The 21,450-nt window shown below is 37.1% G+C and overlaps 1 protein-coding gene across 15 annotated transcripts in view; it reads right to left on the bottom strand.

Moving 5' to 3' along the window:
• FGD4 (FYVE, RhoGEF and PH domain containing 4) overlaps window positions 1-21,450 on the bottom strand; it is a 220,626-nt gene that overhangs the window by 65,270 nt on the left and 133,906 nt on the right. For 13 of the 15 annotated variants that reach the window (XR_014233663.1, XM_082352066.1, XM_082352070.1 and 10 more), the window contains exons 2-4: window positions 15,468-15,620; window positions 6,961-7,144; window positions 1,763-2,270 (exon numbers count right to left, since the gene is read on the bottom strand). Coding sequence is in view for 14 of the 15 variants with exons in the window: in XM_082352066.1 (XP_082208192.1) it covers window positions 1,763-2,270; window positions 6,961-7,144; window positions 15,468-15,620 (845 nt within the window). In the remaining variant the exon portion in view is untranslated. The remainder of the gene's footprint in view (window positions 1-1,762; window positions 2,271-6,960; window positions 7,145-15,467; window positions 15,621-21,450) is intronic. The other 2 variants (XM_082352081.1, XM_082352080.1) reach the window with 2 other exon arrangements.

The raw sequence follows: 21,450 nt of genomic DNA, 5'->3' as shown, positions 1-21,450 counted from the left end.
TGTTTTACAAATAGTTGCTGGTGGCATCATCCCAACTGTAAAAGAATAGATGTGAGTCTTGAGTTCCTTGGTTCTAAACTTTTTTTCCATTCACCGTGATATAAATACAGAGACACTAAAATCTACTATTGTATCGAGATGTAAAGAGATTCACTTTGCAAAGTCCTGTTTCTTTAATGTTTCAGATATTGTTACCAAGTATGATTCACTTTCTCCCACTCACTTCCTTATTTAAACTTTCTCTGCTTGAGAGTCAGCATTTAAAATTAATTCACTAACTGGAAGAAAATAAACTACTGGCTCTTTGCCTATTTGTGATTTTTTTCAGGATCACTGTAAATTGAACTATAAGCTAGACTTCATTTTAAAGTTCTGAACACATCAGTCAATCATTTTTTACTCTAATAATTTAGTATCAGTCCTTTTAAATTTCTGGCTATGTTAGTGCCACTTAAGATACAGCATCATAAAAAAAATTCTAAATAGATTTAGGACTTGGATTTATCCTTTACAAATTTTCCTATAATTGTCCAATTTTCAATTCTCAGCTCTCCTACAAAGATTGTTGTTTATAATCTATAAGAGAGACTAAACAATGGAAACTTTTTTCTTTTCTTCAGAATTATAAACAACTCCCCACTCCAGGGAACGCTATGATAATGCTTATATACCATCTTTGATCCAAGAAATTCCAAGTGCTTTGTAAAAGCCATATTTATTGATCTTTCCAAAGCACTATATTGACATGAATAAAGAATACAAATGCAATGGTCTTGTTACTGAAATTGTATAAAAGTTTCTGCTATAGCACAGGTAGACTATGAACATATTTCACCAGCAAATCAGCTCTTTGTTAGCTCAGAAATGCCGTTCAGGTGGTTCATCAAACTGCTGCTCTGATTAGAAAGGAAATGAACTTCTAGTTTGCCACAGTCTCTAGTCTATTCCTCATGGCCGCTGCATTCATTGACATTTCCTGCAATTAGGCATTTACACTTGTGACTTCTTGCATCAGGACACAATACCGGCCTGAGAGTCAGGGCACAAGGGGTCTGGACTTTTACTGTGAGCCTGGAAAATCACTTAAGCTTCCTGGGACTGTTTTTTCTTCTATAAATGAACTACTGAACCAAGATGATCTTCAGGATTATATAATTTCCTGTTACTTAGACCATAAATATTAGGGATGCAGCCTCAACATTTGGGCAACAAATAACATTTTCTTCCGATGTAAGTAAAAACAGTATGTTTGTGGTTTTCCTATAGCAAAGTCTTCACACTGTTCTGAATCTTGAAATCATAATAGAGAGATGAACAGAAATTACATGGAAGAAAAAGTGGAATATCTCCTCAGAGTAGGGGAAACATGCATCATCAGCTAGAGCTTGAAAACTATTCAACCAGTGGTGTGGGTGATCTGACTTATTCATCACATAAATGCTATAAAATAGTTTTCAAACCGTAGTGGAATAGTCAGTGCTTGAGACTTCCCTGCTGGTCCGGTAGGTAAGACTCTGCGCTCCCAGTGCAGGAGGCCTGGGTTCATTCCCTGGTCGGGGAACTAGATCCCGCATGCATGCTGCAAGAGTTCGCATGCCGCAACTAAGTCCACATGCCGCAACTAAAGATCTTGTATGCCGCAACTAAACATACTGCAACGAAGATCCCGCGTGCCGCAACTAAGACCCGGTACAACCTAAATAAATAAATAAATATTAAAAAAAAAAAAAAAAGTCAGTGCTTCTTCCTAGTTATGCTTTACCTTTATCTCATGGTGCTGGTCCAGCTGTTCCAGTTCTAGGGGGCTTTCTCCATCTTCCCTCTCCTGTACCTTGGCTTCTGTGTCTGCCCTTCCTTCTTCCAGGGGGAGCACTGGGCCGACATGTAAAGTCCTGCAGCTACTGTCAGAAGCATTTTCATCACAGTCATTTGTTGTGGGGGATGCAGGGTCTGTGGCTGTTTCCTGTCTTTCTCCATTCACTAAGTTTGTATCGGGCAAGGGTTCAGAAGTCTGAATAGGAGTATCTGGGCTAAGAGTGGCCGCTTTATCCTCCTCACATTCCATCTGGGTTTGTGCTGCTACCATACCGTTAGCCACACAAGTCTGTGCACCCTGAGATTGATCTGTATCATTTCCCTGCTTCTGTGGTGAGTGTTGGGAGAGGAGTTTTTGCTGAGGTGTGGTTGTCAATCCATGCCTTCCTCGGGTTCTAGGCGCATTTAGGTTCACAGCAGAATCTTTTTTCAAATCACTGTAATTTGATAATGAGCTAAAAGATAAAATACAAAGGAAGTATGAAAATGTTGGCATGGACAAGTTCTAGAATAAAAACAAATTTATTCTAGCTGCTTAGGGATATTTAGTGAAGACATTTTTTTTCCCTCTGATGGTTTTAGAAACATAGGTAAGAATATCCCAGAGTAATTCTCAGTCTTTTAGGATGCTAAACATTTAAATAAAGATGATAAGCCTGAGCTTTACATATAGGGTTGAAAACATTTCCTTGGGCTGTTTATTAATATACCTAGTTAGTAAAGACTTAGATGTGCAAAATATTTAATAAGGCCATCTTATCCCAAGATTTTTACTTTCTTAACATTTTAAAAACGAGTATAGTTAGCCCTCAATTTATGAACAGGTTAGAAACAAAGGTTATTTTTCTTTGGAAAGCAGGACACATTTCTCAAAAACTTTATTGCACATGTTGCCATAGCCTCCTAACTTGTCTCTCTGCTTCCACACAGATCCCCTCCAATCTAGTCTTCCCAAGTTGGCCACAAAGATCAAACTCTCAGGGTTTTCCCAAACACTTGAAGGTAAATCTGGCATCTTGATCATGGCCTATAAGACTCTATATACTATAGCCCCCACTAGCCCTGGCCTCATAAAATGCTATTCTCTCCTCACTCACTGTGCTCTTGTCATACTAGTTACCTGCTGTTCCCATCCCCAATAAGCAAATGTGCATATCTAAGGGTATTGTAGCTGCCATTCTCTCTGTCCAGGGCAATCTTCCCCAAGTCAATGGTGTGGTTTACTCCTTCCCATCATTCAGGTTTCTGCTCAGATGTCACCTCAAAGAGGCCTAATCCTAATAGTACATTGGAATTTAACTGCCAATATATAACAATGTTTCTATGGAAATATTTATATAGTACTTTAATCTAGGATTCCAGTGAGGACAAACACAAAACTCTGGACTTCAGTCTTGAAGAGATTCTTATGACCTAATGAGGAGAAAAAATTAAAACAGACTAATGCTCTGTGACGGTACAAAATGTGCTCGTCTTGTTCTCTGCTTTATCCCCACCTCTGAGCACAGCACTTGACATGTGACAGTGCTCAATAAATAGTTGAGGAGCAATGAATAACTCATTGTGATGGTGATCATGACAGTAATTCAATAATAGCAGCTAACATTTATTAACTGCCAGAAACTACATTAAGCCCTTTACATTGATTATCTTGTTTCATACTCATAATAATTCCAAAATAGGGACCCCACAAATAGAGAAATTGAGGCTTAGAAACTTATATAATGGGGCCAATGTAACGTGGCTAACAAATAATAAAGCCCGTGTTCAAACCGTGAAGTCTGACTCTAAATCCTGTAGTCTTAACCCCACATTATAATAATACACTGAACAGGAAGGATGGAGTGAGGAACAGGTGAGCAGGCCACATACAAAATGTGGGAAGAAAGTCCAGGGCTGGCATCTTCCTCAGCACAAGCAGAGGTTATGGGATGAGGGCTCATGAGGGATGTGGGGAAAGGGCACAGCAGAAAGGTCCATGGACAATGCTGAGATGTGTGTTACTGTCTCCCTTCACTGTACTCCTCCCAGATACTGCTGATCTGGACTGGAGAACGGAACAGGGAATAACGACTGACAGTAAGAAAGCAATAAGAGAAGAAAAAAGACACCGTAAAGTTTATCACCACAGGAAGGAAAGGAAAAATCTGGTAGGGGAAAATGTCATATAAAAGTTGGAGGTTGTCAGTATAAGTAAATGTGACACACTCCACCGCTGATATCTGCCTTCTAGGAGCGTATCCCTTAGGCCTAATTTCTCCAAAAGCCCTTGAAGATTTGAATCAAACTGTCCTCCTTTTCCTGAACACATCAGTGTGCAGCAACACAGTGGAAAGATCCTTAGCAGATCCTCTGAACCAAACTTTGGACTTACTTAGGATCTTCGGAAAGGACCACTTTGGATGACAAGTAAGAATTTCCTGTAATAAGTGACATCCAGGGGATATGTGTGTGTGTGGAGGGGTGTAGGATAAGGTGGGGAGGGAAGGTTTAGTAAAAAGCAGTGGTTCAACCAATAAGTAGCAGATTCCTGTAGATGACAAACCATGCGGAGAAACCGTTGGCCTTGCAGTGTCCTTGGGAAAAAACAATGTTCAGTTTTGTGAGAAAATGTTATTTACTTCTTTCTAAAATCCTAGAGTCTTTCATAGGTCAAAAATCCTAGTTTCTCTTACTCTCAAAAAATGAAAACAAAAACAAAAAATGGAATAATAAACCACAGTAAAAAATAAATAAATAAAATTCACTTACTCCAAATACATCCTCCAAATCACTCCTATTAATAAACCAGAGCTACTTAGATTATTGCAAAGAGCAAAACTATGACGCATGAGTAAGGTTTTGATAGTGCCGTATGGTCTTACATGACCCCACTGTAACAGACATTGGTTCTTCCTGTCAATTTACTGTGGTAAATCAGAGCCTGCAGAATCTTGCTCTATTCCACCAAGTGCTAGTTTAAGCTGTAATAACTGGGGTAAAACCGGACAGCCACACTGCACATGGACCTCACTGAACAAGGAATAAAAACTTCCATTCAAGTCCTATAGATCCAATGCAACACTAACCCGTACTTTTTAGGGCCTGTTCCTACTGGAAATACCTCATTAAAAACATATAATTATTTTTCGTACTGGCAGTGGACTCTGCCACAGGTAACATTCCTTCACCAGATTGGCCCAAATGCTCACATTACATCCTATCTGCTCTTAGAACAATTTTGCTTAAAATGCCATACATTACAGCACATCTCTCCTTAGAGCCAACCTTCAAGTTTTGCAGCAAAAAATGACTTTGAGGGCTTCCCTGGTGGCGCAGTGGTTGAGAGTCTGCTTGCCAATGCAGGGGACGCGGGTTCGAGCCCTGGTCTGGGAAGATCCCACATGCCGTGGAGCAACTGGGCCCGTGAGCCACAATTACTGAGCCTGCGCGTCTGGAGCCTGTGCTCCGCAACAGGAGAGGCCGCGATAATGAGAGGCCCGCGCACCGCCATGAAGAGTGGCCCCCGCTTGCCGCAACTAGAGAAAGCCCTCACACAGAAACGAAGACCCAACACAGCCATAAATAAATAAATAAATAAAAATTTAAAAAAAAATGACTTTGAATCTGTTAACTCTGAAAGAGTGAAAGAAAACTGATTTGGAAAAATATATTGAAAAAAATTGATATGGAAAAACTGCATGTTTTGTTTATGGAGAGGAGGAATACAAACAGTGGGTTACCAAAATAGTGAGGCTCAGAGGACTCAGTCTTTGGAATACTGACCCATTCGGGGCTTCCCAAAGCTACCCCCAAATCTGAGGATACAGGCTCTGGCATGCACTATGGAAAGGGGTCAGGGCTCCATCCCCTCCTTTTATTATGCAGTCACTGGACAGGGCCCTGGGAATCTGCAAACATGCTATTGAATCAACTTGCCATGAGAACCAAAAAATTTTCAATGGAAATAAATCATTCTAGGAAAGATTACTATAATTTAAGATATCAAAGGTATTAAAAATCCTACTTCTGAGGGGGAGATGTTGAAGTTTAAATATTTATGACTCAAGTTCCCATAATTGATTAAGAACAAAAAATGAAGACAGGCTTCTGAACTACTTTTCTCTAGAACTTGTTAGTAAATATAGTCTCACAAGCGAGGGACACCGCAGTTTTGTACTTGGTCACAATTTCCAGAAGATCTTAAAGTATTTCTAAGCTATGATTCATTACATAAATAACAATGCATCCTGCAAATAACTAATGAAATCATCTAATGGGAAACCATTCCCAAATATTACACTAGAATGAATGGAAATATTTGGCTTCAAGGATGAAAGTGAAGTTATACATACTGTTTAATTACATACAGACTTTTGGTGATACATAATAAAATCCTTCTGATAAAATTTTTTAAAAATTCTATTTAAGTCAGTGATGGGAATTCTAAGAAAAAACAATTGAAGGTCATATAAGTAGAAAAGCAACTTATGTGAGCTTTTTTTTATCTTTAAGTGAGAAATATACATTTCGGCTACCTTTGTGAACCGTCAGGACTAAAAAATATAAAATTATATCTAATAAATATGAATGGAAATTTAGCATGAATTTTGTTATTGCCAGTATCTCTTCACAAACCTAGTACAGTACAGGGGTATGGGGAGAGGGGAAACAGGGACTGAATGGATACAGAAGACCCACATTAAATAAAATGGGTCAGAAAGAAGAGATGGGACAGGCCCACAGGAGTTAAATTCAAGCATATGAAGTGAGAAGCAAAGAAACAGAGACAACTTCCTGCGTTTCCAACCCAGATATCTAGTGACCAATGGAATGACCCCAGGGAGTAACAACACACAGAGTGACATACACAGATACGCAGGAAATGAGATCTACACAGCACACAATGTGATGAGAAGGCTGGGACACAGAGCACTGCACACAGGTAATATATAATATAATATAATATAATATAATATAATATGAATGAGAATTCATATTAGGGCAAGATTAGTATTTTAAAAATTCACTCTTTCTAAAGGCCTACCAAACCTAATGGAATAAAATACTCTATTTTTTATTTTAAAATCTGTAACTCTATCATACTTTTTAAAAAACCAGCTTTCTTCTCCCCTCTGCCTTCTCCCATTGTAAGTTAGCTCTTACCTGCCTCCTTCAAAGCGACTGATGAGATCTGATATCTTACTGGGTTTTTCTTTTGAGACACAAGAAGCAGAGGCAGGTTTAACTTCCTCCATCCTTGGTTTTGCACTAGATAAAGCTTTATGCCTGGGGGTTTGGTGTATATTGGACGAAGGTGAATTCTGCAGGTGTAGTGGCTTTGGAGGCACTGTAGAAAAAGAATTAATAGAATTCAGTATTTCACTGATATTTGTTCCTTAACAAAAGAATTCTGGTGTCCTGGGTGCAAAAATCTTTACCATTATCAATCTTTTGTAAAGGGGTCTGTCAAATTTGTACTGAACCTTAACCAAGAGACCTTTATCTATCTTGGACATTTACTCTGTGTCCTGTAGAAATCCCATCTCCAAGATTCAAGTGGTTCTTTTAATTTTAAGTGATTTTAAATATGGCTTTATTAAACATCTATGGATCTACATATGGCTATGACATTCCAAACTCTAATACATAGCAGTTATTTATCTACACAGAGAAAGGAAAGCACTAAATTTGAAACTAATTCCTAGACATACATTGCTTGCTATAAAACAGATTTTCTAATAACAGGGTGATAATGGATATACTAGAAACCAGAGCTAGTAGGTTAGACATAAAAGCCAACAAAAAAACCAACAAACAACAGTAATATAATATTGCACTACTTAAAGCATCTTCCCAGTTAAAAGCACCTTATCTCATTTGACCTTAGATGAAATTTTTTCTTTACAGTCCTCTGAGGTAGATCATTATTTGCCTCCTATGTCTATGAAGTCTTAGAGAGCTTAAGTGATTGGCCTGGTGTAACAAGGCTGATCATATTTCATAACTGGTACCCAGACTCTAGCTCCTTCCATTATTAGCACTGCTCCTCATCATAAATCTGCAAAAGGTGGTTATAGAAGTTCTATTACTATTGTCTGCTACATTAATAGTTGCCTAGCATTAATATACCACAAATCATTTGGTTACTAATAAGTCCTCCACTCAATTAATTGAATAGTAACAGATTATTTCCAAAATACTAAAATCTACAGGTTTTCCCTAACAGATGAGAAATTCTGTAGATGAGAAAATATAATATGTCACAAATGTTTAATCAGTACAGGAATTACTTCAATTTTGAAAACCAATACAGTATCATTTTTCTCTTCAATTAACATTCTGGGTAAAAGAATATATAACTATACATGTTTTAACAAATCAAATAGAATCATCTCCTTTTTTCCTTTTTTAAAACCCTTTTCCTAACTTCTGGAGAAAGGGTGGGGAATCATGTCTTCTTCTAATTACATGCCCCATTTTCCCAGAGCTGTTTACCCTGGTTTTCAGTAATCTCATCTCTTTTATGAACTTAGCTAGCTGACAGTTGCCTGATGCTCACTGGCCCAGATTTCATCATTTTTGTGCCAGTTATCAATTCTTACAGAGAAGGGAGAAAAAAACATATACACACACACATACATATATACACGTGTGTGTGTATATATATATATAAACACAATGAGCTACAGGTATAACAATTTACCTCTTTCCCTGTCAACACAAACAAGAAGAAAATTCCAGTGAAAAAATGAAATGCTTCTTTTTATGAAAATGATACTATTTTCCAAGATGTACTTGGGGGTGGGGGTGGGATGGTTAGTATAGTATCCATTGGAAAGGAAGGGGCTTACACAAGTGTGACATTTGTTCATTTTAAGGAAAAATTTCCTGTGTAGAACAAATATATACCAAAATAGTAAACCAGGACAATATTCCACCCCCCCAAATAGTTTTAATATTAGGAATAATTTCGATATTCCTAACTAGAATATTCAAAGAAGTGAATGTGTTCTTTATCATTCTGTGTGTAAAGATTGTTATAAAATAACTCTTCCATCTAGAGTTTACTCAGTGAACATTCTTTCTTTGATACTTGAAAGATGCAAAGAAAATGATATGTATCAGCCAGTCAGTTTCTCAGAGATGACTCCACCGACTTTTCCCATCTCAATTATGCCTCTTTTAAACTGCATCATAGCACTGTGTACTTTTTCTCTAAAGTGCTTATAATTATTATATAATTATTAAGTAGTAATAAGCAGTATTAAATAATAGATCAGCAATAAAATATTAAATACATTATAGATATAAAGCTTTCTCTTCCACAAGTCTAGAGTCCTGTGAGGGTAAGGAATATGTTTGTTTTGATCATAACTATATTCACAGTAACTACCTGCACAGAGCTTGGCAAATTTGTGGATTACATGAAGAAACTAATGTGTCATCAAGGAGCTCATATTCTAATGGGGAGACAGTTTCAAGATGTTGATAAAGCAGAGCACTGGGTACACGGTTAATTTAGAGGCACAGAGGAGGTCTCTATTTCAGCAAGAGAGACAATCCAAATGTGTATATTCTCTGGTTTATGATACATTTTAAATAAAAGAGCACAAATGCTACATGGTATATGACAAAAATCCCAAGAGGGTCATGAATGGCTAAAGTGTCAGAAACACTGTCTTAGAGGAAAACAATGCATACTCTGATGAAAAGACATAACTGACAAGTGAAAATGATTCTTCTCTCTTGCTCTCATCATTTTTGATTTTTCTTTTACACCATGGAGGTCAACATTTCCAAATGCTCTCTGGACATCTCCTAGGTGTCCTATCAGCACCTCTGGTTCATTATGTCTGAAACTCTACTTACTACTTCTTCCCCCTGCAGCCCAAAGGATGTAAACAGGAAAAAGTGTTCAATCTAACCAATAATCAGAGAAATGCAAATTAAATCCACAATACCACTTCAGCCCCATCAGATTAACCAAAATTTCAAAATCTGACAATACCAAATGTCACTGAGGTGTGAAGCAATGTGAACTAATACATTTTGAGAGGGATTATAAATTAATACAACTGCTAAGATCTCTCCCTCCCTCCCTTCTCTCCCTCTCTCTCTATATATACAAACTTATACACACACACACACATATATATATATATATATATATATATATCCAAAATATATATCATAGAGAAATTCTTACATATCTATACACGGTTTTTAATTTTTTTTAACTTTTTTTTTGATCCCAACTAATATTTATTGAATACCTATTAAGTTCTATGCACTTGATCATATCAATGAACAAAGGGAAAGATAAGAAACAAAAAACATAATAAGTAAACCATGTATCAGAAGGTAGTAAATGCTAAGAGGAAAGGGGAGGGGCTAAAAGAACAACCCAGGGGATCTGGAGTGTAGGGAGTGGGGGAAAAGGGCATACTGCAGTATTAAGTAGGGTGTTCAGAGTGGGTCTCTTTCAGAAATTCAGATTTGAACAAGACTTAAAGAAGTTGAGGGAATTATTTGGGGAAGAGCATTCTACCAGGTAGGTGAAAGCTACAGACCAGTGGAGGCCAACGTGACTGGAGCCAAAGGAACAGGCAGAGCAGGTATTGAGGTCAGAGGGAGGGCCTGAGAAGGCAGAACCTGTGGAGTGCTGTAAGGATTTAAATTCCTGTAGAGCGCTGAGCTGAGGGATGATATGATATAGCTTAAATTCCAACAGCACCACACTGGCTGCTAGGTAGAGAATGTAGGGAAGTAGGGTGGGAGCAGGGTAGGAACAGGGAGAAGAGTTAGTGATGCTGAAAGCTCGGCTTCTGTGCACTGGTGCCGTACTGAATCTCGGAGACAGAGTTTTGGGTGAAGTAGAAAAGAATAGCTTTATTGCTTTGCCAGGCAAAAGGGGAACAGAGGGCACCTGCCCCAAAAAGCTGTGTCCCAACCTAGGAGGATTTGAGGAGGAGTTTTATAGCAATGGGTCAAGGGTGGGGTTGCTGATAAGATTAGGGTGTGTGCAGGGCTTGCACTCCTCTAATCTGGTCTCAGGTAATCTTGATGAGTTACTCTGGTTCCTTTAATTCAGCCTCAGTTGGAATTCTCTGGTATGAAGAATGCTGACATCTTAAAAAGCTTAAAGACATAGTTCTGTGTATCCCTTGAGGTGGAACCAGGACTTTTCCCCAAGGCTGCACTATTGTTTCTTGGCTGCCTCTCCCTTGTCTTTGGATCCCTTCCCTTCCCGGATTAGCAACAGTTCGAATCTGTCCTTTGGAACGCAGAGAAGGTCATGAAGGATGGAGTCAAGAAATGGGGGACAGAAAGGCTTCAGTGCCCAGGAGCCCCACAGGGTCCTGCTTGGTTTCATTATGAGATTACTATATAATGGTGTTTAAAATGAGGTAGTGAGAAATAGTTAGATTCCAGATATATTTTAAAATTAGTTTACCTGGGAAAAAAAAAGTAGTTTTCCTGAGAGATTAAACGTGAGGTTTGAGAGAAAGAAAGAAGAATCAAGAATGACTCAGACATTTGGCCTGCCCAACTGGCAGGATGGAACTGTCATCAACTGACACAATAGGTAAAGCAATTTTTGGAGAGATCAGTAGTCTAGTCAAGGACATGCTAAGTTTGAGGTATCTAATTGACTATAAGTAAAATGGGCTCTACTATAGCCAATTTTACGGATAGTAAATAAAACCAAAAAATTTAATTATTCAAAAATTTCCAAGTATGCAAAATAATTATTGAGAATGAAAAAGAAACTAATTGCCACTGTCTACTGAAAGAAAAATGCATAAGGAAAAGTTATGAGTTAAGTTTTATTCAGGGACCTTACTAAGGACTCAAGCCAGGGAGACAGCCTCTCAGCCCTGAAGAACTGCTCCAAAGAGGTAAGGGAAGAGCCAAGATATATATGAACTTTCTTTTGCTGGGAAAAACATGTAATGAAGCACAGAATGATTACTGCTAATCACAAAGAATAGACAGACATCTCAAGTTAATGATTTTAGTGCTTTTCTATGTAGGGAAGATTCAAGAATCTGGGGTCATTGAAATTTTTCCTTAGATAGGTGTCTTAACTATCTAGGGGATGGTATATCCAAGCAAAGAATGCTTCCTGTTTTTCTCCATCCTAAATTCCCCTCAGGGTGCGCAGTTGGTGGGTTATTAGCTTGATTCCTGTAGAATTGGAATGGCAGTAACACTTTTTTTCTTTACACCAGTTTAAGTTTGGGGACTACCATTTGTAACATATTATACTTTAAGAATGAAACATTACACATAGAATGCTTTACCTTAGAAGCAGATGAAATGAATTACTCAGTTGTGTAAATTGAGTATATTTACTTAAATTATTTGAACAATAATGCGGCTTTCAAAGTTGATGAAAATTTTTTAAACATTAAGGCTTAATGATTGAGAAGTGACACTATGTGGGCTTTATCAAAATAATTAACTATGGAGAATGTTAACTATGGAGCTAGTTATGTCTAGCTCCTAAGAGAAAAAGTACAACTATCTTTAATTGCTAAGAAGTTCTTTTGAGTCATGTCTAGCATGGCAGAAAATAGGCCAATATTAAAAGTGGTGAACAAGAAAGACATATTGGAGTTGCTCAGTAATTTGTTTGACTGGTAGGATTGGTAAAAAGTGAATAAACCATTGTTTCCCAAGGCCTTAGGGTATTTTCTGAGGCAAAACAAGCCCTAACTATAGAAGGAATCCATTTCAAAAGCTACAGGCTTAGATTCAAATGAAAGCTTATCTAATCTAAAATTTAGGTCTTTTATCCTTTTGAAAAATATAATTCTTCAAAAATATCTACTTGTTAGTAATTTTTTAAATTTGAGATATAACTGACATATAACGTTATATTAATTTCAGGTGTACAGCGTAATGATTTGATATTGGCATATATGACAGTAAGTCTAGTTAACATCTGTCAACACACAGTTACACGTTTTTTTTTTCTTGTGATGAGAACTTTTAAGATCTCTTAGCAACTTTCAAATATACAATACAGTATTATTGACTATCGTCACTATCTAAATCCTCAGGATTTATTTACTTATCAGTAATTAATAAACACAAAAACATAAACTTGATGTTGTTCCAGACACATTACTACATAATCCCCACTAATATAAGTAGTCAGTTCTCTCCTTTTAAACATCACCAAATATTAGCACTCCACATGAGAAACAAACACATAAAGAAGATACAATTATGAGCTATTTTTAGGATCTAGATCAGAGCTTCTCAAACTACTGACATTTCGGGTCAGATAATTCTTTGTCAGGACGGTGGAAAAGGCTGGCCTGTGCATTGTAGGATGTTGAGCAGCATCCCTAGCCTCTACCCACTAAATGCCAGTAGCAACTCCCAAATGTCGTCGCAAGCAAAAAAGCCTCCAAATAATACTCATGGGGTCAAGAGGAGTGCAACAGGCCTGCAAAATTATCTCCAGCTGAGAACTACTGATCTAGAACAACAGTCTTCAAATGAATGAAAATTCCATAATGGATCTTGAAGCCTCAACAGCCTCGTCATGCATAACTTATAAGGGAGTTGCAAGGAAGTGGGCAGAAAGGTGTCAGTGTCATAATCCCTCACTCTGAGCAGGAAGTCTCCGTTAGCATCCCCTTCATTTCTCAGCCTCAGTCACCCAAATGTTCCTAAGGATCTGGAGAAATTAAAAGTAGCTTCTCTCTACTAGAGGGTGGGAAATACTATCTGTCAGCAAGTCAATAAGTGGTGCTCAATCTATTTGGCAGCTGATCTGACAATACCAAGATGTAGCCTCATTTCAGGACGCTGCTCTCTTTATGGCACACAGTCTAAGTTTTAAACAAAGAACAGCCGAAACTAAAAGAGACATGATGATGGAGCAGGATTCATTCAGTAAGTATTACTGAAGGCCTGCGATGCTGTGTGCTAGGCACAGGGGATGTAGTAGTGTAAAAGGCAGAAAAAATAACCAACATGGATGAGTTAAATATATAGTAGACCAATCTGTAATGAATGAGAAAAACCAAAGCAGGGATGATCAAATATGAGACTTAAGGGGTGATGGTGGGGTTAAAATTTTAGCTAGGGGGGCCAGGGAAGGGCCAAACAATGAGTGAGAATATTTTGAAAAAGAAGTATAAAGTACTCTATGTAGTTTATTTACTATCAGGAAATACTCTGTCGTTATGTAAAATTATATATATAAACCCATATTCAAGATAGGAAGTAATTATATATATTTAAATAGCAATACATTGACTTTAATATAACTGCAAACAGCAAAAAGCAAGGTCAGTGTTTTCTCCCCTAAAGAATAGGATTATTTGGCATACGGCAGCTCAGGAAGGACATTGCTAGAATTTACCTCAATGAACTAAAAAAACAATGAAGTAATGCAATGCATCTTTCCAAAACAGTCTTTATAAATAATGAAATTCATGCTTTTGATCTGGGCAATTACATAAAATTGAATTGTATTTATTTCTTACATATTTTTTAACCTTATTTGAGGTCAGCTTAGGTCTAATGAGCAAGATGGAATTTTGTATTGTGCAAATAAAATGGCTTAAATCATGATCAGAAAATTTTCTATTTTCATATTCACAATGTTATAAGGAATATGGCCAAAGATTAAGGTTATAAACTCATGAATGAGCTAGTCATTTGAATCTCCAATTATCTGACCTTGTTTGATAGCCATATCTCATACAACTACCAATAGAGCTATCAGTGAGAACAAAAAGAAAAATATCCCATAACCTGGAAGACTCCATTTTACCCCCATTAAAGATCTCTTTCAGAAATTCTTAAAACATAAGAACAAGAAAGAGACCAAAGTAAATACAAAATAATCCAAATAGAAATTGATTTTTCCAAAGTATAGTGATTCTGAAAATGCCTAGTATTGTTTCTTGGCTGAATGTTCAGCATTTGATATAAATGAAAACATATTAGAAAGAAACTACACATTAAGCCACAGTGTAGCATAGTTTTGTGTTTGTTACACTTCAAAAGGCCTTGCTCTCAATCATCAAAATTATAATTCTGTGCTTCTTAAAGTTAATACACAGTTTACTAGAAATTTATTTGTAAAAGAAAGTGGTCACTGAACAAAGCATTCAGAGATTTCCACCATTATAATTTTTAAATAGACGGACTCTTTTTCTGTGGATGACTTTACTAGGAAGCCTGAAAAGCCCCAGTTCCTTAATATTGCAAAATCACATTCTTGCTAAGTATATTAAAGCACTGTTTTAGAACAATCTGTTTCACAGACCCTCTGACGTCTAGCAAGTCACGACGACTTTCCGACACACACGTTAATTTGTTACATATTTATTATGCAAACAGTAAGTTAGGCTCTTGTACTATGTCAAGCATAATGCATGAAGAGATCACATTTCCATTAAGGGGACATGTAAACAATTTATGCAACATGAAAAGAACCATAATAGAGAAATATATAAGGTGTTTTAGGAGTAGAAACCCTGCCTGAGTAGGTTCACAGACTGACTTTTCTCCTGAAAAAATAAATGCACCCAGTTCCTCCCATTTAGAGCTTAAAACTCTTTCTTAGTGATCATCATTCTTCTGTGTTGTCTTCATCAATGAAGAAAGCATGCAACCTGATCAAAAAAACGTGATCAGCATACCTTGTGGCTTTGGACTTGCAGCTGAGTGTTTTGCTGGAGTTTTCCCATTTATTCCCTGAGCCTCTTCATCAGATACATTCTGATCAATCAGTGTGGTTGTGCTGCTTTTCAAGCAAGGTGAAACTATAGTGATCTTTGGACAGGTACTGCTGCCTGGGAGAGTTCAAAAAGAAAGGACAGGTAAATGCAGAGGTGGAGCATAGCTACGTCTCAGGACTTAATTTCTTCTGACCCCATAAAAAAAAACAGTCACAGTTACAAGAGTATGCATTGAAATACTTTTCCCACGTGTGCTGGCCTTGACAAAGAGTTTTCCTGAGAAAGATCTCATTCCATGTGCTTGAGAAACCTTATAATACATGCTGACAGAGACTGCTGACTACTACACACACACACACTCTCTCTCTCTCTCTCTCTCTCTCCCCACCACCGCCCCCCTCCCCGCCCCTTTCCTTGCAGGGCCATGGAAAGGGCAGAATGCAGCTGCTATGATGCAGGTGAAGGAGAGGACCAGAGGGCCCCAGCACTAATCTGTTAAAAGCGTTCCTTTCCAGCATCCAGTCAGTCACCAGTCATTGAGTGGTTCAAAAGAACAAAGCAGGAAAGCACGAACATGACAGCTGACCTAAAGACTCTAGAAGAATGGCTTGATTAAAAATGAAGAAATCACACACACACACACACACACCATGCCCCTCTCTCACTAGCTTACTCAGACTCCAAATCAACGTATTATTAATACCCGTTTTCAAAAAAAAAAAAAAAAAAAGAATGATGAGAGTATGTAGATAATATTCATATTTAGTTACAACTCAAAAATCTTTGAAACACTGCAGTGCTTTAAAACACTGAAATACATCATGAGGCATAGATGGAGAACAGATCAATTCTTTGTTCAATTTCTGATATAAGAAGTTAAATACTGAATTTCAGAGACTTTTAAAGAAATCATAAGCCAGTGTTTTCTCTTTATACGCATGCTGAATTTTCCTTTCTTCTAGTTGACATGGTGATATTAACAACAGATTAGACCCTGTTTATGAGAAAATAAAATTTCTACCAGGAAATTCACTATCGTTAAATAAAAGTATGCCATTTAAGAAACTACCATTTGACTAAGAAACAGTTTCATTTTTACAGAATCCAAATATTTAAAATGAGAACTATTAGAGATAAAAGGTCTTAATAATTATTCAAAACAAGAAAAGCTAATAAAACCCAATCAACTTTTTATTGAGTAAAAAAATTCCCTTTTACTTCAATTGATTATTGGGTAATATTGATTAAAAACTACAACACCGCTTTATTTTCTGTGCTCCCCTTAAAATATATCTAGGTAAAACAAATTTTAGAAGATATTAATAGTTCCAAGTATTGTCTGAGAAGTTATTAGAGACCCAATGCTAAAACACATTAAATGAGTTTCATCAGACACCCTTCTGCTAAAATGGGCTGCCAATTAAATAAAGCATTGTTTAGCCAAATAAAGGCCTTGAATGCAAGATTTAAGGAACATTTATTTAACAGCATATTAAAAATTATAAACAGAAGAAATAAAAGCTCAGTCTTTAAATGTGTGATCCTATCTACCTTCTTAGAAAAACCACATGAAGTAGGCAAAGCATATTCCTAAAATCCACAGTGTACCATCCAACCACTTAGCCTTTTAGGGGCATTAGGATGTTTGTTCCACAATGATCCCAAGAATGGCTTAGTATCTGAAAGGCCACCTGCTGGGGTCTAGTGAAGGATGGCCTTGGGGCAGACACAGTGAAAAGCCACAGCCCAACTACAAATCAGAGGCAGAAACTGTAACTTGACAGTAAAATGAGACACTGTGAAAGCAAGAATGCAGCCTTAGAGATGATTTATAGCAACAAAACTATAAAAGGGGGCAGCTAAGGGGTAAATGAGAAAACGAATTAAATTGAATCTTTAAAAAATAGATCACCACTGTTACATATTAAAAGATGAAACTACTTTAATAATTAACCTATTTAGAAACAAAACATGTCTTGAACAAATAATAATTTTTAATTGAAAACTAGGCACTTAATTTCTGGATAGCAAGCTTGCAGGATCTGATGGGTTTACAAGATCATATTTATTAGAGAACATCTCAGATGAATGTGATAAAATGCCTGCAGTAGGAGATCAAGTACACATCTATTTTCTTTTGAATCCATTAAAGTCATGATTACAAATCTTTTGCCAGTGATAATAAATCCACAGCCAGAAACTTCATTTCAGATCATTATTTAAAACCCATCTCCAAACTTCAGCCATTATCACAAGGTATGAAAATATGGTGAAAGACACAGAAAACATATTCTTAAAAGGTTGTTAAAAAAGAAAAAAGCAAAGACAAATACGCAACAGAGACCACGCAAAGCCCAAAATCTTTACTATTATTTACTACCTGGTCCTTTACAGGAAAAGTTTGCTGACCATGGTCTAGGTCAAACACATAATGGTAAAGGAAGTTTGACTAAAATTAGGCAGCACCATTTCATTAAATCATCTTCTAACATCCTGGATATTAGCAACACAGAGGAATACTTCTTTTTGCTTGTTTATGACTGACTCAGCCTATTCACATTTGTAGACAGTCCTTATTTGGGTACCAGTTGCATAACAGGGACTTGAAACCAAAATTGTAACCAGATGGTCTACCTATTCAAGAAATTTTATATTATAGAGGCTTTCAGATTCCAATTTACCAAGAACCAGTATGAGTGATTAAACAGGTATCTCTGGGCACAGATACAACCAGTTACATTATGTTAGCATAGGGAGAGGGGTCCTATTTACTGTCTCTTCTTGAGGATTGGTAATCTATTTAGGTACTGGTCCTAACCATTTTGCATTCCTCTGTCTTATGCTTGCTGGGTCATATATCCTGTAAGAACTGTCTAGACAGATGTAACTGCAGGGTATCCTCAGATATTCTCAGTTAATCCAGCCTCATCTTTGACTGCATAAACCTCCCTGTTCCAACTGGAGAGGTTCCCACTATGGCTTAACTTTCATTTATGTGTCTTTTGCATAGTACTTGTGAGTGGCAGATAATCTCTCTGACTGGTTAGGGTAATTTTGTCTCCTATTTGCAAAATTTTGTGTTGGGTTGTTACGTTTTGCCAACTTATTCTTGAATGGCTCTTTCACAAATTAAGGTTGGATTTACTCCAAAGCGAAGTCCGTTCACTTCTTGATTCTTCAGGCCTGATCTCTTGTCATGGTATCCATGACCTCAGATCACATCTTTATGGCCATGTCTATAGTGCCTCACCCAACCATAACATCTCTCCCAGCTGCACCAAGTCTCTAGCCCAGAAGATCTCCATGGACTCCACCCCTCAGGACAAGAGGATCTCTTGATTTAAGAGCACAGAGTAGTTTTCTAAGGGAAACAATCTTGCTAGGTGTATATTGTCCAGAAGGAAAGAGATACTTAAAAAAGAAAAAAAAAAGAAAAACAACCAATATTTTGAAATAATCTTAGATTTACAGAAGAGTTGTACCCAGGCTCTTAGGTTAGCATCTTATGTAACTACAGTATGTTATCAAAACTAAAAATTTGATATTGGTACAATACTAGGCCACAGATTTCATTCAGATTTCACCATTTTTTTCACTAACATTCTTTTTCTGTCACAGGATCCAAACCAAGATATCATGTTGCATTTAGCTCTCCAATCCGTGAGAGTTACTCAGTCTTTGCTCATCTTTCATGACCTTGGCAGTTTTGAAGAGCCCTGGTAGGTATTTTGTAGAATGTCCCTCAAACTGGGTTTCTCTGATGTTTTCTCATGATTAGATTGGCTTTACAGGTTTGGGGGAAGAACATCACAGAGGTGATGTACCCATCTCACTGCATTACATCACTGCATGATATCAACATGATTATCATGTGGTGTTAACCTTGGTCACTGAGTAAGGTGGTGTCTGACAAGTTTCTCCACTGGAAAATATTCTATTTATAAGACATTTTTCAACAGTCTTCTCCTATCATCCCTTCAAAGACTCCCCATCTGTCCCACAGATTCTGGATATGGGTCATATCTCCCATGTGCTATTTAAAATGCCTAGATTAAGAGATCAATTGCACTTTTAAAAAAAGCAATTAAAGTTATAAAACTCATTTGTCAATGAGGAACAAATCCTGAGCAAGGAAATTTATTTCAGAAAACGACTTCAGTTGCCCAAACTTCAAGAACTCAGTAATAAAATCCATACCCACGTCCACCCCACCCTGCCAAATAATAAGCAAACCACAAAGGATCTTAAGAAGAAAATATGATGGACAGTTTAAGAAATTTCCTTGGACTTAGAAAATCTAATTCTAGGAATCTAATCTACAGAAACAATCTTGTGTGTATAAAAGTATATGCATATGGACAGTCAGTGCAACATATGCAGCTGTGAAAAACAGAAAAACAAAAATAAGACTGGGAAGATCTCCAAGATATTATTAAATAAAAGACAAAAAACTAGAAAAATATGTACAGTATGATTCCACTTTAAAAAAAGAAATAAGATACATACATACGTGTATAACTGTACTGAAATGAATGTAAGGTAACATGGCAAGGGGACAGGGGTAGGGTGAGAGAATGAATGAGAACTTTTATGTTTTGCTGTCTATACAGCAATATCATTTAAATCTTTTACAATGAAAATGTACTTATTAATTACTTATACAAAAAAGAGAAAAATCTATGAAAGTCGCCAAGTATATGTGCTACAAATTATTTTTAAAAGTATATCCTTTACATGTGTACACCTATGTTCACAGCATCATTATTCATAATAGCTAAGATGTGGAAGCAAACCAAGTATCTGTTGACGGATGAATGGATAAACACAAATATGGCATATACATACAATGGAATATTATTCAGCCTTAAAAAGGAAGGAAATTCTGATACATGCTATAACATGGATGGCCTTGAGGCCATTGTGCTAAGTGAAATAAGCCAGTTGAAAAACACAAATACCTTATGATTCCATTTAAATGAGGTACATAGAGTAGTCAAAATTGGAGACAGAAAGTAGAATAGTGGTTGCCAGGGACTGGAGGAATAGGAGAATGAAGTTATTGTTTTACAAAAGTTAAGTTTTACAAGATCAAAAGAGTTCTGTGGATGGATGATTGTCACAGTAGCACAACAATGTGACTGTACTTAATGCCAATGAACTGTACGCTTAAAATAGTTAAGATGGTAAACTTTATATTATGCATTTTTAACATAAAAATTTTAATTAAAAAAGCATATCCCTTGCTTAATAAAAAAAAAAAGTAAAGAAATACTAATGTATTCAATTGCCTACTCAGCATCTCTACTAGTATGTCTAAGAACTAACTCACACCCAAATCTGACTCCCTTGTCTCCCAACTCTCACTCAAAATTAACTGCCTTTACCATCCTCTCCATCTCAGTTAATGGCAACCTCATCTGTGCTTAGGACAAAAAGCTTGGAAGTGTCCTAAAGTCCTCCCCTTTTCTCTCAGACTCTACATCCTATCCATCAGGAAATTCTGTTGACTCTACCGTCTACCACTACCACCTGCTCAGCTACTCTTCTGGCCTAAATTACCACAATCTTTGACTGGATTACAGCAAGACCTTCCACCTGGTCTCCCTGCACCTACCCTTGTCCTCTGTGTTTTCAAACAGGTCACAGAGATCCCTTTTAAAACCCAAGTCAGATCATGTCCCTCCTGTGCTTAAAATTCTTCCATGGCTCCACATTTCACTCACAGTTAAACAACTCACCTCTTTACAGTGGCTGACAGGCTCTACATGATCTGACCTTAGTCCCCTTGCCACTGACCTCATTGCCTAGTACTGCCCCCTTGCTCACTCCATGCTAGTCATACTGGTTCCCCGCTATTCCTCCAACAGGCCAAGCATGCTTTACAGCCTTTGGTCTAGCTAGTTTTCTGCTGGAATGCTCTTCCCCCAGATAACTGCTTTCTCCT

This window comes from Balaenoptera borealis, assembly GCF_965194805.1.
Source record: "Balaenoptera borealis genome assembly, chromosome: 13".
NCBI classification, from domain to species: Eukaryota; Metazoa; Chordata; class Mammalia; order Artiodactyla; family Balaenopteridae; genus Balaenoptera; species Balaenoptera borealis.
Note: the sequence above shows the minus strand (reverse complement) of the source record. Positions and strands in the feature narration are given on the sequence as shown.